The sequence below is a fragment of the Pomacea canaliculata genome, linkage group LG9 (assembly GCF_003073045.1).
Source record: "Pomacea canaliculata isolate SZHN2017 linkage group LG9, ASM307304v1, whole genome shotgun sequence".
Lineage (NCBI taxonomy): Eukaryota > Metazoa > Mollusca > Gastropoda > Architaenioglossa > Ampullariidae > Pomacea > Pomacea canaliculata.
Window position 1 is genome coordinate 7,939,489 of NC_037598.1, and position 16,739 is coordinate 7,956,227.

At 38.1% G+C, this 16,739-nt stretch overlaps 3 protein-coding genes across 5 annotated transcripts in view; all 3 read left to right on the forward strand.

The window, feature by feature from the left end:
• Positions 1-3,338, forward strand: part of LOC112571521 (DDB1- and CUL4-associated factor 1-like) — a 29,464-nt gene extending 26,126 nt beyond the window's left edge. Inside the window, exons 36-38 of one of the 2 annotated variants that reach the window (XM_025250546.1) lie at positions 538-664; positions 2,046-2,093; positions 2,701-3,338. In XM_025250546.1, coding sequence (XP_025106331.1) covers positions 538-664; positions 2,046-2,093; positions 2,701-2,849 — 324 coding nt within the window. In that variant the 3' untranslated portion in view covers positions 2,850-3,338. The remainder of the gene's footprint in view (positions 1-537; positions 665-2,045; positions 2,094-2,700) is intronic. The other variant, XM_025250547.1, reaches the window with a different exon arrangement.
• A 6,441-nt stretch (positions 3,339-9,779) lies between these two features.
• Positions 9,780-13,210, forward strand: LOC112571538 (DDB1- and CUL4-associated factor 1-like). 2 transcript variants are annotated; one of them, XM_025250578.1, is made up of 6 exons: positions 9,780-10,371; positions 10,561-10,622; positions 11,088-11,145; positions 12,037-12,108; positions 12,756-12,917; positions 13,129-13,210. In XM_025250578.1, the coding sequence occupies exons 1-5, from the start codon at positions 10,300-10,302 to the stop codon at positions 12,897-12,899; spliced, it is 408 nt and encodes a 135-aa protein (XP_025106363.1). In that variant the 5' UTR covers positions 9,780-10,299; the 3' UTR covers positions 12,900-12,917; positions 13,129-13,210. The 2 variants fall into 2 exon arrangements, with proteins under 2 accessions (XP_025106363.1, XP_025106362.1); XM_025250577.1 differs by having other exon boundaries at positions 12,756-13,190.
• LOC112572132 (DDB1- and CUL4-associated factor 1-like) overlaps positions 12,976-16,739 on the forward strand; it is a 35,770-nt gene continuing 32,006 nt past the window's right edge. Inside the window, exons 1-7 of the mRNA XM_025251682.1 lie at positions 12,976-13,022; positions 13,066-13,210; positions 13,793-14,017; positions 14,298-14,388; positions 15,295-15,396; positions 15,657-15,733; positions 16,248-16,337. Of these exons, the coding sequence (XP_025107467.1) occupies positions 12,976-13,022; positions 13,066-13,210; positions 13,793-14,017; positions 14,298-14,388; positions 15,295-15,396; positions 15,657-15,733; positions 16,248-16,337 (777 nt within the window). The remainder of the gene's footprint in view (positions 13,023-13,065; positions 13,211-13,792; positions 14,018-14,297; positions 14,389-15,294; positions 15,397-15,656; positions 15,734-16,247; positions 16,338-16,739) is intronic.

The following is a 16,739-nucleotide window of genomic DNA, read 5'->3' on the forward strand; positions in this document are numbered from 1 at the left end:
AGCCTGTGGAAAAGAACCAACCAGAATCCCACTAGCCAAGACATCAAAAAGTGGAAATGGGGCTGAATAGGACACATCCTGCACAAACCAGCTGACACCATGGCCAAGCAGCCACTTGACTGGAACCCTCAGGGGAAGACAAGAGTTTGGAGACCAAAGCTGACTTGGAAAAGAACAAAAGAGAGCGAGGCAAAGGATGCTGGAACCACATGGGCCCAACTTGAGGGGGGCTGCCCAAAACTGGGTCTGCTGATGAGGTGGTGTTGTGGCCTTGTGCTCCCTGTGCTCCCTGAGGAGTAATAAGGAATAAACTAAGCTAGTGGTCAAACTGACACTGGGATATTGGATGGATCAGCTAAGGGTCGTGGACAGGTTGATTTGTACATGGTTGAATCGATTGGTGACTGTATTATATTCCTGATTTTGCACTAGACTAAAAGTCTGTAGGTTATTTTACTTTATGACCTAGTTGAGTTCGTTGACATTAATTTATTATTATTGGTAACCCAGGTCTCATTTTTTCTTTCTCCCACTCAGCAGGAGGATGAAGATGAGGGGGAAAATGTTGAAGAGGAAGAAGAGGAGGAGGAAGAAGAAGAAGAAGATGAAGAGGATCCCAGTTTCTTGGATTTTGCATCATTAAACGATTCGGATGGTAATGAAGGTAGTGGGAGAATTCTCTTTGTGATATTTGTAGATCACAGTCTTGAGTACTTGTTATTACTTGTGTATCATAAGGCCATTTGGGTATGTTTTCTATGTTTTCCCCATTTTTAAAAGCAGACAGCTTAATATGGGATGATTTTAGTTATAAAATTAGCGTGAGTACTTTAGAAGGTTCATGAATGAAACAGATTTTCTTAACTTGTGGTTTGTCCAGAGGTTATAGCAGTCGTGATTCAGAGGCCACCGTGATATACGTCTTATGAGCACATCAATATCCCCTGATTGCTCACTACATATTTTTGTATTTCCATACTTAGTGAAAGCTCTTGTCACTTAGAGCGTGAGAATGTTCTTTTAAACCTTTGGTGCCTACATTTGGTAGCACAGTCCTTCCCTTCTTCTATAGAAGAGCTCATGTCAGGTTTGGGTCAGACAGAGACTTGTCCTTGACATTCCCTTTGCTGATCAACAAGATCTTCAGGGGCCATTCCAAGTCGGTGAAAATTTATTGCAGTGTACTTGTCCCCCTTTCTTATCACTTATCACAGGGGTGGGCAAACTTTTTTGTTGCGAGGGCCGCATTGCTGGGTCATGACTAGTCCTAGGGCCGCACCTTGTAATTGAATACAAAAACGACGTAAAATCGCCAAATTGTAAACAAACGCATTTATTTAATAATGAGCACATGAAATATGTAACACTGTGGGAATAAATATAAAACCAGAATGAACAATTAAGCACACACAATTTAATGAGAAAAATGATTTTGAATACAATTTTGCTGAACAATTCTTTTAAAATTTGGCTCAAAATTACTGGTAGATACTCTCATAACTGACTGCAAGTTTGCATCTGAAAGCAATGACCTGTTCTTTGACTTGTTTATATTCATGCAGGAAAAACTTTGCTCACAGATGTAACTTGAACCAAATATTGAAAATAGCTGGGCAGCAAATACTCTTAAACAAGGAAATGATTTGTTGGAGAGGCACTTATAAAACTCAACCAGTGACAGGGAATAAAACCTTTCCCTCAATGCATGATCTGATTGAAGGTGTATCAGTTCAAGTTGTAATTCATCAGATGCATCATCAACATGAACAGAAAAAGGACATGATAATATGTTGAATTTTGATTCCATCTCCTTAAAATCCACAAATCTTCTTTGGAACTCGGTTTTCGGTAATATTTTTTTTGTGTTGCCAAAGGGCTTCTGCGGGCCGCAGAGAACCACTTGGCGGGCCGCTATTTGCCCACCCCTGACTTATCAGATACTGCCATTGACAAACTGGTGACTGAACTGGTTATTGCATGTCCATTTCTGGAATAAATCCAAAGCAGAGTGAATTGAACTGTCTCGTTTATTTATCCTTATCCAGAAGGGGCAGGTGGTGAAGCAGTGCAAGTTGTTGTCGCCATGGCACTTGGTATTGTTGAGCATTGTGTTGGTGTTAACAGTTTGCATGTTGATAGGATTTTAGTGGGCCTAGAATGATAGGGTTAACTTTATTTATTTAAAAGAACATGTTTATTCAAAATTTGTCTTTGCTGATGGTGTTTTTGTTGATATGATGTGGACGGCTTCTAATGTGCATGAATACAAGTTTGACCTGCATGCAGAAACTGAGCAAAAGCCACCTCTTGGCACTGTTAAGTGCAGATGATTTTATTGAAATCTTTTGTTTCCAGTTTTCTGCATCCAAGAATCCTTACACTGAACTTCTTGCTCTAGCACTAATTTTTATAGTATTAACATCAACCTATTGAATACCAACTTTTTCTCTATTATCACTTTTTACTTGCCTATTGCTTTTGTTTGAAATTTTTCACTTGCTCTTACATTCAGTCTGCAGAATGAATGTTTACCAAACCAGCTAAAAGTAGATTTATCTTTATGTTTTTGCTGTGTTCAAGAATTTGCACAACTCCATCTTGACACAGATATGTAAAGATCTTTTATAAATAGTTTATAAACTGTGAGGGCATAACAAAAATAATTAATATGTTGTGTTACATGTGTTTTTCTTGCTACAGATGATGATGAAGGCAATGAAGATGACAATGAGGATGATGGTAATGGTGGTCAGATTGAGTTCACACCCAGCAACAGTGATGAAGATGATGATCAAGAAGATAATGACAATGATGATTTGGATGATGACATGCTTTTTGCTCTAGTGTAGATTTATTTTGAAAGGATTGTAGGACTTTGTTGTAACCTGTCACTCTCAAGGGTAGATATTCAGTGCTTTCAAACAGATACTTAGAAGATTCATAAGTATCTACCTTGTTCTTGTAGGCCAGGAAATTCTACATAAAAATGCAAGACCCCCAGCACTCTGATGGAGACATGATTGTTTTTGCATCAAGAACATCTAAGGTTTCCACACTTTAATGTAAAATATAATTATTTTGTGCTGTGAGAAGAAATGAATGTCTGTTGTAGAAACTTCAGGGAAAAATGAAAATAATTTTTTTTCATTGTAATCTTATTGCCTTTACACACCTATAATGTATAGGATGACAACTATAATAATGTACTCAAATAATTGTACAGTAAACAGAGTTTCCCTGGTAATCTGAATTATAAATTATATATGAAATAAATTTTTGAGTTGGTGTAAACATGAGAAGAATGCATATTAGTTAAATAATGAAGGCATTATGAAATACTTCCAGAGTGTTATGGTTTCCAAAACGTCCATATCTGATTGTCTTTCTTTCTCTCTTTCAGTATCAATCTCTTCCTCTGTCTTCCAGACTATTCAATTTTTTGTCCTAGTACATATATTTAATTTTAGGTGGTAAAGATTTCGGTTTAAAATAGCCATTTTTTGAATACATTCCCTAGAGATCTTTCATTATTTAGTATTTCTCTGTGCTTCCGCCCCTCTCCCCTTACCAATATAATAACAATGGCAAAGGTTAAGCAGAGGTTTCTTGGGTCTTTTTGCCATCCATTGTTAGTCATCTTCTGGCCACTATGTCCTATTTCCTGCGACCCTAAGAGTGGACATGGCATTATTATGTTGTTTTTATTGGAATTGGCTCAGATCATGTTCAAGTCTATATTATTTTTTGTCTTATTTCGTGGAAACTCTGTCAACAGCTAAGTTTAAAGGGGCACCATAAAAGAATGATTCTTACAAAAATATTAATGAGAGAGGTGTGATATTCAAGAGAGAAAATGTTTCTTTCAATGACCCCTATGCAAGTTTCACATGTGGGCATTTCCGTCTTAATTAAGGTGCTGTGGTTTAAAGTATTCTTTGGCATGAACTGCCAGGGAGTGGGGAGGTTGAACCGGTAAAGGTAACTGTTGTAACTTGATAGGATTACTGGACAGGAATTCTTAGAGAACAGCTATCTAGTCAGTATTCGGAAAGAAACGGTGTGGTGTGTGAAGTACATATTTTATTGCCATTACAGTAGAAGAAATTCTTTCCAATAATTCAGGCATTTGAGTATTTTTCTTGATCAGTCTATTCAAAAACTGAACAGAATTTTACACAGAATGCATTCGTTCGAACAATGCATTTGCTTTGACCTGTGCACAACCACTTCGTATACTTTAGAAGGACAACCACTGCATGCTCGTATATATCGCCAAACCAATTTATTTCTTAGTTTCTATTTTTGAATGTGTCAAATGTAAACAAAAATGTATCAAACCCTATACGTCCATTTTTAGAGACTTAATTTTTCAATCCTCTTCAAATTCCCCTGGATGGTAGGCTGCAAGGTAACTGCTAGCATTTAGTATTGTGTTACTTATGTAAAAAGTTTATATAATTTCTTTGCAAGACCGGCCATAATATTCTTTCGTAATGCATCGCATACACAGGAGGTATTGTACGAAAATTTTTTTTTTCTCTCCTGACGTGCAGTCCGCATGTTGTCATACGAAAAGCTCCGGTGACCGCATACCAGTGAGAAAGATTTTCGCCTGCTTGCTTTGGTTAAGCATCTTGTACATAAGATTTCTATACTCTGAATATAGAAATGTGTGGTCTTGTACTTGACCTCACTTCCCTTTCAGGACTGACCTTCCAACGGTGGGAGGTCTATGCACGTCTTCTCATCGGCTCAACACTGTTTACGTTTTTATATACCGTCAAGTAAGCACATAGACAGGACTTGTTTTTACAAACATTTTCATCTGAAACTGAGAGGTTTTTTAAAAAAGTAGTTCATAAATGCCGATCGACTAGGTCCTACTGCTCTTTAGTTTTATATCGGTGCTCGGCCTCCTTTTCCTTGAAACAGACCTCATGATCGAGACCTGAAAAAAGAATTCCCCACTTAGGGAAGAGTGAGTGTTTGAATGCAATTTTAATTGTGTTCTTCCACTTTTCAAATTAGGCAGCTACTATGCAAACGCGATATTAATTTAGCAAATATTAAGGTGCTGTTGCACCGTATTATATATAATATAGTGTGTGGCGGCGAAACCCTCAAAAGTCTGGTTCACCTTTTTTTTTTGAGTTTAGAAATCGTGAAATAGTCTCAGGCAGGTATACACATTTTCTTATCGTTTCTTATGATATAAAGCAATTTTTTCTGCCCTAGATTTTTGGGTTTATATTTGGCATTCAATTTCACCGCGTGTATTATCGTAATGACTTATATAATTACTACTCTTCCCTTTCCCGCTTATCTCTTTCTTCACTCTCGTTTTCTCTTTTACGACCTTACAGTTACGTCTGAGTACAACCGTTTTCAGTAAAATGACCAGTTTAGGAGTGTCTTAAGAAAAATGTCGCCAGCAAATGACGTTGAAGATCCACCTAATGTTTTATAAACATTTTAGTTGACTGCCGTCCAGCTAGCGGCGTTCTTTGCACCTGACCACGTAGCTCACAATCAAGTAATTCTGGATGCAGGTTATAGTCGCAGACTCGATGTTTAGGATTTCCTCATGTTGATCGCGGTCACCACAAGTATCCACTAACACCAGACACTGCCACATCTTGAGACACTACTCAGGCATCAGCTGATGTTTGAATGCCGCTTGCCCTCGTGACAAAAATGATCATACTTGAAAAGTTGATTTTTACGATGACAATAAGATTTTTAGAGCAAATCTTCTCACAGTGCAAGTTTCTGTATGGATCCCCCTCCCTCAAACACACGTGCATGTATATGAATATATGAAATTTATGGAGTTAAGTAAAGTGACCATCGACATTACATGCCCTTGACAGTGGTGATGTTTCTGCCTTAACTTACTGGACCTGTCTACTGCATTTGACACCATGGACACCATTTGACACTCTCGGCTCCTTCATAGACTGCACACCCTCTACAGAATTTCTGTACCTGCACTAGCGTGGTTCAACTCCTATCTCACTGATAGTACGCAGACTGCGTTTGTTGATGGTCAAACATCTCGCCCTGCTCCACTTTCTTATGGGGTCCTCCAAGGTTCAGTACTCGACCCAGTTCTGTTCATTTTGTACACAAAACTACTTTCATCATGCTCATTTCGTCTCGCCAAGTTTCTCTTCTCAATTATATGCTGATGACACGCAGCTGTACTGCTCCGCCGGCTGAGTCTCGTTCTGCTACTAGCTCCACAGAAGTCTGTATTAACAACGTCAAAGACTGGACGGTAACAAACGAACTTATACTCAACGATAATAAAACGGAAGAAGAGAAGAAGAAAGCAATCTTCACTCGTTTGTCCGCCAAATCACATGAAGAGGGGCGTCAGAACAGCATAATCATGATCACAGTCTTTTTTTATTGTGCAGCAAAACGATGGAACTCGCACCCTTTCTACATCCACCACCTACTCACAATTGAATCTTTTTAATCTGCACTGAAAATGCACCTCTTAGGCTTTTCTCCTAACAACAGTCCACACTATCCTAGTCCTTTGTCACACCCTTCCCTCTTTTCCGATTATTGCTATTTTCTTGCTCGTCTTCCTTTTGCAAAATCACGATACTCTCAGTCCTTGTTACTTGGTTCCTCTCTGCGTTTTCTGTACACTATTTGTTTGGGGGTTGGTTTTTTTTTTTTTTTGGTTTCCTTTTTTTATTCATCATGATCGGTAGTGTTATTTATTCTTCCGTAGTTCATGTTTGTTCTGTCCCTCGATCGTTTGTGCCCATGTCTTTTTTTTTTAATTACGCGCCAAGAGCATTCACATTATGAGTGTGAGTAAACTGAGTATGCTCTCTACAAATGTTGCTTTCTTCCAAGCAGGACCACTCACCTTTCGGAAATGGGTGCAAGCATCTTATACGAGACCATAGTGGTGAACTATATTGATTCCCGTATTGTTTTATTCTAGATTATTTGGCTTTTCTGGTTTTTTTTCTGCTATATAAATGTTTAAGTTGTCCAGTGTTAAATTAAGCCTTCGCTTATTTTATAGTGTAGAGTTGCTATTATTTGATGATAGCAATCAAAGTATAGTATGCCATAGTTCTCGTTCTTTAGGTGGGTTGAGGCAGTTATTAAAGTTTAATGCCAGTCTGTTTTTATCGAAAAAATGTTTTAGTTCTTATTTTCTTTGCACTCCAACAGCACATGTAGGGTCTAAAGTCCATCTCCACATGGGCACATGAAGGACGGTCTTTTTGCCATGTTAGATATATTCTCCCCTAAGCCTCATTCTATTTTGGTGAGTGTGACTATAGGCTACTACTGGGTCGTCTATCAGTCTCCCATAGACCTTTACCTTCATTTTTGTATTTCTCTTGCCATCCCACCTTATTTTTATTGCTGGTTTTGTGGCCATTCTTCTTTCTGCTGGGATGGTTAGGGTGGTGACTTCAAGGTTTAAATTGTTTCTTGCTTTACTGCCAGCTCTATACCTAGTTTTTCAGCCTATTCATTTTCTTTTATTGGTTGGTTTATTTAGTAGGAATTATGCTACCACCTTGATGCGATTTCGCACAAAGAGGGGACAGGGAAGAAACCAGAGTACCCGGGGAAAACCCCCGACTCCCATCCCTGTGGACAAGTGTCTCATACAGTGTCCAGAGACGAGATCTGAACCCTGATCAGCAGCTCACTGCAGTGGAGACAAGCGATCGAGTGTTTTAGCCACTACGTACACTACCCATCGAACGCCTAATTTTGCCTGCTATTTATATATACTGGAGAGTATGGGTGCTCGCGCGACCAATTAATTGTAAAAGTATGGGGGGATAGGCTGAAGGAGGTGTACGTGGGGTGGAGGGAACTTAAGCACTGTCAGCGGTACACGCTGCCCTAACCAAGCGCTCCCTCTACAGTTTAAAATTATAGTTGCAAAAATAGATAGGTTTCTAATTGTTGTTTGTTTATTATGCGCAAAATACTCAACATAAGCATATATTTGTTTACTTCTTCCCAAAGCGTTCTTTATTTATTTATTTATTTTTTTTTTTTTGTTACAGAGCTATTCAAAGATTTAATATTATTATGTTTATAGTACCGTTGTTAGAAAAACGCCAAGAGCATGGAGAAAAGTCGATGGAGAGTGGGCAGCTCGTAGAACAGATAGCAAAGATAAAAATTAAAATTATTGTAATAGTCTGTAGGCTATTGTATGACAAGATACGTGACCTTTGCCCTCACTGCGCAATAGACCCGTTTAATTGCGGTCAGTCAGCTGAGTGACCACCGATCCAGCGATGCTATTTGGGCAATAACTATAGGTGAGTAGACTAAAGTTACTTTGGTAAACCAATAATAAGTTTGATCAGAAACGTTCTGGAACTTAAAATTATTCTATAAAGACTTCCATCAGAATTTTTTTCTTTTAATCTTACGCCGAAATTTTTACAGACATGCAATAATAACTTTCTTAACTTTCAATATAAGATTTGAGTTTTTCTTTCAACTAATTTAGAGAGATCTTACTGCCCCTTATAGTACTTCATATAATAAATACACTTGTAAATATTCGAAGTAAAAAAAATGTTCCTTCACTGTTCCAATTGAAAGTTCTTTGCAAGACATACAAATTGTCCCTCAATTATGACACACTCATTTCAAGCTGTACAATAAATATATACATGTAGATACTATTTTTGATCTGAAGGAATGTGCCAAGAAAACAGAAAAATCTTCAAAAAAATTTTTTTCCTCACATGATGTAATTTATTTCTTTTTTATTTATTCAGTTTGAACTACTGTTAAAAACTCAGGCTGCATATTTGCCCACTTGATGACAGGTGCCAAAAGTACCATCATCACAGGTGACTGACAGCAGAATAACATGTAGTCAGTGTTTAATCTTTAATCTTCCATAAAAGCTGCCAATAATGCCTGAACCCTCACATGACAGAGTATTATTGGAAAACAGCAGGCTTTAAATGGCATAAAGATGCTGTTGACATACTTAGTTTCTCTCTCCCTCCCCAATAATCCAAGTGTGACATTAGACAGATGAAAACATAAGGCTTAGTCAAATAAACTAGGTCTTATCATCTGCAGGTGGAAAAGAACAGTAGAAAGTGAGGCAAAGGACATTGGAACCACATGGGCCCAAATGAAGGGGGCTGCCCAAAACCGGGTCCACTTGTTAGGTGTTGTTGCGGCCCTATGCTTCTCAAGGAAGCAAAAGGAATAAACTATCATCTGCATCTAATGCTCCCTCTTTTCATCACACTGCTGTTTGACTCACCAGTTCATTCTGCACTTTCATGCGCTATACATGAAATGTTCCAACTGCAGCATGGCCAGATGAATGTCAACACAATTCTTTTAACAATACATTGGCTTCATTGAGTACATGATATGTATCATTTATCTGTGTACTCCATCTGACTGCATTGTCATGAAATCTATAAACCATCATTTACTTTTATCATCCAAACAAAACTTTTATTATTTTATGTTGTTGAAAATGCGAATCTTTAACAAAGACAGCAAAGAAGACTTTTCCGCAGCCCTCAGAATCGATCATACTGGCAATAAATGGAGGTGGGAGTGGCTTCTTGAAAAAGATATGATGTAAAAAGAAAATTTGAAACTTGTGTAACCGGACTGACCGACACCTTTCGCTTAGCGCCAAATCAGTCCATTCCTCTTTGTTGTTCCAGGGAAGAGGACGGAAGTTCCCAAGGAGAATTTTCCTGGCTCTCGTTAGTCGGGTGCGTCGTCTAGTTTTTACCTGCCTCTCGTTGTGTTCTTTTTTTTAACCTATCCATCACTCGCACCCGAACTCAGCCGACCTTGGAGTCCACAAAAGACCCTGCTTTACTTTCTAACTAAAGTGTCTTTTCAATCGGTGTTCCGCCGATCGACCTTCTCGTGCGTTCTTTCTCTGCTGCCGTGTCACGACTACACACGTGGAGAGTACACAAACCTCGCTCGCGTTCACACGGGCCATGGGTCTAAGCCATGCATTGTTTGAGCAGGTTTAGCTACCATCTTATTAAACAAAAATGGCTGCTTGGCAGTCCACATTCAGAGAACAAATTATACAACTGTGCATACCTTGATTTTTTTTTTTCTTAAATCATTGTTTTTTTCTTGTGGGTTTTTTGAAAGCCAATGTCATCATTATTCTTTAGTATAGAAGTTTGTGTGTTAGTATATAAATGTTCATAATGTAAATGTATATGCAGACATTTAGTTAAAAGGAAACATGTGTTACTGCTTGAGCATTCATTTAGCCTGGGCCTTTATGATATGACTTTTGATATTGGGATGTTGAGGTCTTATGATGTGTTCATGGCAGGGTTGATTCGACTCAAGTGGGAGGTCAGTATAGCCAGAACAGTATGATTTTTGATTGAAATGACTCTGTACCCTGTATCTCAATTTTTGGCAGAAATCACATGAAATAAATTAAGTACATTTTGGGACAGACTGCTTGTTCATTGAGTCACTGGTCATTTTGACCAAAAACCATATTATTTAATACATGTGGATGGTTGGTATATTGTGCAGCTGGGTCCACGATTTGGAGGAGCTGAGGAAGCAAAACTTAACAGAAAATTTATCTATAACAGGTATGCACTGTTTGATAGCATTAAAGGGCATTAGCATTTTCTATTGTTGTTTCTTAGCTAAACTATTCCAGGTGGTACAAGGCTGTCATTGTATTTTTAAAATAAGATTCTGATGACAGAAAGGGCATGACAAAACTTTCCCATCTTTATGTTGTTTTAACATAGATGTAGTTGTTTTAACATATGCATATCGGTAATACATTTTTTCTTGAAATAAAGCATAAAGTATTTGGCCAAAAGGCTGGGTTTTAGGGTGTTGCAACAAGGCAGCTTGTAATTATAAAGCAGTTTCCCCCATCACCTACAGAAAACATTGTTTTAATGATTTGACTTCTGGATAGATGTGCAGATGTAGACTTCTGTAGTGCAGTAATCATTCTAGTAGAGTGTTGAGAATAGATGTCTTGATCTACAGTCACCATCTTGTCCAAGTGAATCATCCAGGAAAAATGTTTTCTTTTCCAGATTTCTTCCCTTTCAGACATATCAAGACAAAGATGGATTTGCTAGTTGCTGTTTCAGTGTGAGTAATAGCAACTTTAATCATTGTCTTTATGGTGATGTGCACATACACAAAAATTGTTTTGTCTTTTAAACAATCTTCAGTGCCATTAGTCCGTGAAACAAAATGAACTGGTAAGTAGTAACCATTTTTCCAGCCTCACATTGCCACTCATACACTATCACTGCCTGCTACACACGCTCACTAATAAAAAAGGAAAAAGGCATTACATCTTAAAAGCTCTTTGTGGCTTTTGTCCAGAAAAACACAACTAACCAATTAGTTAACATACCACTAGCCAAGACATCAAAAAGGGCAAATGGGGTTAGGACACACCCTGTGCAAACCAGCTGACACCATTGCCAAGCAGGCACTTGACTGGAACCCTCAGGGGAAGAAGAGAGTTGGGAGACCAAAGCAGACTTGGTAAAGAACAGTGTAGAGCGAGGCAAAAGATGTTAGAACCACATGGGCCCAACTGTGAGATGCTGCCCAAAACCGGGTCCACTGGTGTGTTGTTGTGGCCCTATGCTCCTCGAGGAGTAATAAGGAATAAACTAATCTACTGTATCTGCGAAATAAGAATGAATAGCCACCTTAATGTAGCTTCAGCAGGTCAGTCACCATTAACTAATGGTGTTTCTTCAATTCTAAGTTGGTAATTATAGATACCAACTTTTCAGGCTTGATTGCATTATTTATTGAAATTGTGGATGTATAGCTGGAGGTGATAATATAGTCACTCACAATTTTAAGTAAGGTCAGTGTCTGTAGTAGCACATTTCAATAATAAGTACTTCAAAACTTCGTTTTATGAGTTCCAAATAAGTCTCAGGAAAAGGGTATTTTTGCCATCATTTTGTACATTGTCATTACACCATTAGCATGAACTGGTCTTGATGTTCATTGTAGGCAGATGAGAAGTTTCTGGTGCTGGGGACATTTTCTGGTGACCTCAAGCTGATAAACATGTCCACTGGAGAGGTGAGCATTTTATATCCCAGGAAGTTTTGTCAGATTGTTTGTCAGTTGACTGGAGTTTGTTGCACCATGAAAAGTGTGGGCATAATGGAGATGTGCATTTGTGGATGATGTGATGATGTACTTTTAATGATGGTGTACATTGCATATGGGTGGCATGGGTCAATGTCCCTTAATTAGATAATTACTTTGATGATGACTGCTATGTTGTGCTAATATGGTCACTGCCCTTGCTTCATAAATCCATTCATCAGGGAGCAAACGAGGAGGTTACTGGTATATTTAAAAAGATTGCAAGCTTCAGCTACCCCACCTCAGCTTTAGTCTCAAATTTACTTTAAAGAAATAAACAACTAATAGTAGGAAGAAAACTAATCTTTACACTTTTATAAACACCCACATTTTTTCTTTGACTGTACCAGATGACATGACCATAAGAGATTTGCTAGCTTACTGTCAGGGAGACAACCTTTCAGTGGTTAAAGAGCTAGTGTAACCTTTTAGCTCCTATGGTCATGTCATCTGGTAAGTCTCAAAGAAAGAGAATTTACTCTCAAAATTTTAATTTTACATGGGATGTAAAGTGGGAGAGAATGAGTGAAGTTCCATAATGACATCCATTACTTTGTTGACTGAGTTTCTTATCACAGGAGGCAAGTAGCTTGAATTGTCACAACTCATCCATCATCCACCTGGAACCATCACAGGATGGGAAGCTGTTGTTAACGTCATCTTGGGGCATCAGTGAAGACTCGGCAATGTGGACAATTGGTGAAATGCTGACCTACAAGTGACTTTTGATCTTAGGCCTGGTAAAACCACATGTGATAGAGCACAAAAAGTTACATTTCATCCGCTTTCATTGAATTAATGAATTGTTTACTTGAAATCAAATCTGCTTGTACACCTGTAGAAAGGTGAAAGTCCTTGTTTATCTATAACAGATATCTGTAATTAAAGTATTAAAAATATACCTGAAATTTTAAAAACTGTTTTTATATCTGTAGATTACTTTTTCCATAGATGCACATTTGATGAACATCTTTTAGAATTCAGCAAATTAACGCAAGACCGCATCGTGGGAACAAAGGATGATGTTGCACATGTGGGTAGTCATTTCTTTTTTAAATATTTTCATTTAATTTTTTTGTCAAACTTCTGCTGACACATTTATTATAATTGTTGTCAGCATCTATACCATATTTACTGGTGGCCTTTTTTTAACTTGTTGCTAACTCTAAATACTAAAAAGCATTTGGTTTAAAGATAGTCTAGTTCGGTATCCAAGTCTGTCTTCAAATTTTTGGTGGTCGTGGGAACAGGAGCAGTAGATAACTAGGTGCTGCAAATGTTTACTTTCAAGCTTTTTGAAGCATCATAATTGATCTTTATGGGGTTCCTTGTTCTGTCCCATCCATTGTTATTTCTTGTGACAGCTGGCTGCTGGTATAAAAATGCAAAGTGTGTTTTGTAGTTATCATGCACTGCATGCAGGTTTTCTGTCAGTGCCTTCAATGTGTTCCTACCAGAGATGACTGGATAATAAGGTAGTGGTTGTGGTGATGGTAAAGGTGAAATGTGAGAATGATAATTTTGTTCAGTTCATTTGAAACAGAGAAAATGACTCAGTCAGAAAGCTGTCTTTTCTTCTTTGGCATTTAATCTGTTTTGTTGTCTTTTGTCACAGATATACGACGTAATGACAGGTACGAAGCTGATGAAACTTTTTGATCCAGAGAAAACCAACAATTACTATGCCAATGCAGCTACATTCTCTCCAACAGATGAGCTGGTCTTGAATGATGGGGTGCTTTGGGATGTGCGCAGCCAAAAGCTACTTCACAAGTTTAACCGATTCATCAGTGGTGTCTTCCACCCCATGGGGCAAGATATTATCATTAACTCAGAAATCATATCCTTAAATTATGAAGCAGGAGAAGCTGCCTTAGATATTCATGCTGCTTCTGATAAGACTTTTCTGCTTGTCCCTATCTTTGTCACTCAACCCCATGTTCCTCTTGGGTCATTCGCTCTCTCTCTCTGCTCAATGTGGAGCAGCAAAATATATATATATTTGCCTGCCCTTTTGTCTCTTCTGATCAGTATAGTCCCATTGTAGGTCCAAGAACTTGTAAAAACTTTCATTTAAGCCCAGAGGTTTTAACTGCTGCTTATCCCTTAACAATTGTTAGTGGGATCAGCAGACATTCAAACTGCTGCATACAGTTCCTGCTCTGGACCAGTGTCAGATCAAGTTCAACCATGCTGGGGATGTCAATTTTGGTGAGCCAGCTTACAATTACTTTGCTTTTTTTTTTTAATGGAAAGCTATTTTTGTTCCTTGGCCAAGATGTTTTCTTTTACTTGTGGTTGTATGTTTTAGGTACTGTCACATATCTCTAGTGATGTGGTGGATCATATCGCTACTGCTAGAAAGCCTTCGACTTCAGTAGCATAAGTACTGGATCTTTCCAGTATATTAATAATAAATGCAAAATTTATAAACTGCATACTCACACTCCTAAGGAGCATGCTTTCAGCACTTGAGTACAAGAACGAAACATGGACAGCATACGAGGGACAGGAAAAAAGACAAGCAATATTTGAACCATAAAAGAATAAACAGCAGTGCTAATGAAGAATAAAACCTAATACGGAAAACACAAAGAGGAACCAAATAACAAAAACAAGAACTGAGGCTAAATTAATATTGCAAGAGGATAGGGTATGAAAAAAGACTAGCATTGTGTGCAAGGGTGTAAGGTGTAATGTTTATAGAAGGGGTGCATTTTTACCACATTTAAAGGATAGGTGGCAGATATGGAAAGGGAGAAGAGTTCCATTTTTTCACTGTAACTGAACATCCTATGTCCATATGTTGTTGCTCTGATGACAGGGAGAGTAAGAAGACGATCATCAGACAACCCAGCTGCTGTTTTACCAAATTACTGCCCCTGGTCAGTGAGGAGTGGAAAAGACTGCTGAGCTTTTGCCTTATATAGTGGTCAAAGACGGATGTATCTGGGTACATTGGCACCCCTAGTGGTCAGGATTGCGAACCCCACTGACTAGGGGCAATAATTCATTTGGTTAAAGAGCAGCAGCTGTAGCGCCTGAGCCCCAGATATGTTGTCTGGTAAGCATTGAAGAACATTTTCTTTTTAAAAGTGTTGCATGATTTGTTAACAGCCAATCGCATTGAGGATGAAATGGAAACAAATTTTGAAGAACTGCGAATACAGTTTAGCTCCACTCTGAAGACTTTTAATGCCACAGACTATAGCAGCATTGGTGAGTTGTCAGGGGAGATAATGGACGATCTTTTTTTTTTTATGTGAGCATGTGTAACACGTGCATGTGTCCTTACACACTACGAAGTCTGTTATAATTTTTTTTTAATGTAAATATTTTGCAATTAAAATTTTTTTTTTTTATTAGACCGCATACTATCAGAATTGTTAGCTTATTTTGCATGTGAAAGACAAATGAAATGACATGACTTTTTAGTTCTCTACACATGTTGAGGTCTGAGGTATGCCTTGTGTTTGCAGGCACCATGGATCTCAAGACACCAAGTATCTTTGACCTATGTATTGACAAGTCTGATTTCTGCCTAGCTGTTATTGAGGTAAATTAAAATTTCTGTGCCTTTTGGAAATGCTTGATTTCTTTATTACTCAGTAGAGATTCAATAGATCCAATAGTAATAGGATTTAGTTTATTAAAATATGGTAAATCTCATAAATCTGTCCAGATCATCTTCTAGGATTGTCATTAATTTGTCACCCATCATCCAGTAGATACTATCAATTTGCCACAGATCATCTAGTAACGTAACTGTTACAAGTTTACAATTGATCATTCAGTAGACACCTTCAAGTGACCACTGATAGTCCAATTGCTGTCATCAATTTTCCATCTGTTGTCTCATTCATTTGAACAGTTTAATGCTTTCATCCTTCTTTGTCCAACAATAATTTGCTGATTAAAGGGATTTAATTGTAATTCCTGACTCTTATCCGCTCTTTGCAAAATCAGTGTTTGGAGGGGAAGGGCGGGGGCTTGACTTTACATTTTTCCTAGTAAGGGAGGTACGGATGATAATGGTATATGTATGAAATGTTTGTTCATTTCCTTGATAGCAAAACACCCAGTTTACAGACGGTGGCAGTAAGAAGAGCATCTGCCATCTCTATCAGACTGGCAAACTGCAGGATGAAGAAGATGATGGGGTGAGAGGCTTTAATATCTGTCTTGATCATCGTAATCTGGAAGAACTTTTGAAAAGTTTGGCAAAATTAAGTTGTTATTGTGCTCCAAGAAGAGTAAATATAGCATAGTGTATTGGGGCCAATGATTTGACCATTTGCCCATTTGATCACAACCACAGACAACAGTCGATTCAGCCACGGCCCTGGGGATTTGACCACATTTTTTGTCTAGGCAGTAGTGTGTGTGTGTTTGGAGATGCTGCTTTGAAGAAATTTTTTTTGTAAAACAGTATGTTTAATTTCCATTTACCTGTGGTGTGATCTGTATATTTTTAAAAGCTTGTAGAACACAGTCAGAAAATAGCCAGAGGTGTATCTTCACACACCACAGGGAAAAAGCTAATCGAGGTGAACAAGTCTTCA

Coding starts and splice junctions, on each gene's coding strand:
- LOC112571538 (XM_025250578.1), top strand. CDS start 10,300: ATGACTTTTGATATTGGGATGTTGAGGTCTTATGATGTGTTCATGGCA. Junction 10,372..10,560: donor TGATTCGACTCAAGTGGGAG/GTCAGTATAGCC, acceptor TATATTGTGCAG/CTGGGTCCACGATTTGGAGG. Junction 10,623..11,087: donor AGAAAATTTATCTATAACAG/GTATGCACTGTT, acceptor TTTCTTTTCCAG/ATTTCTTCCCTTTCAGACAT.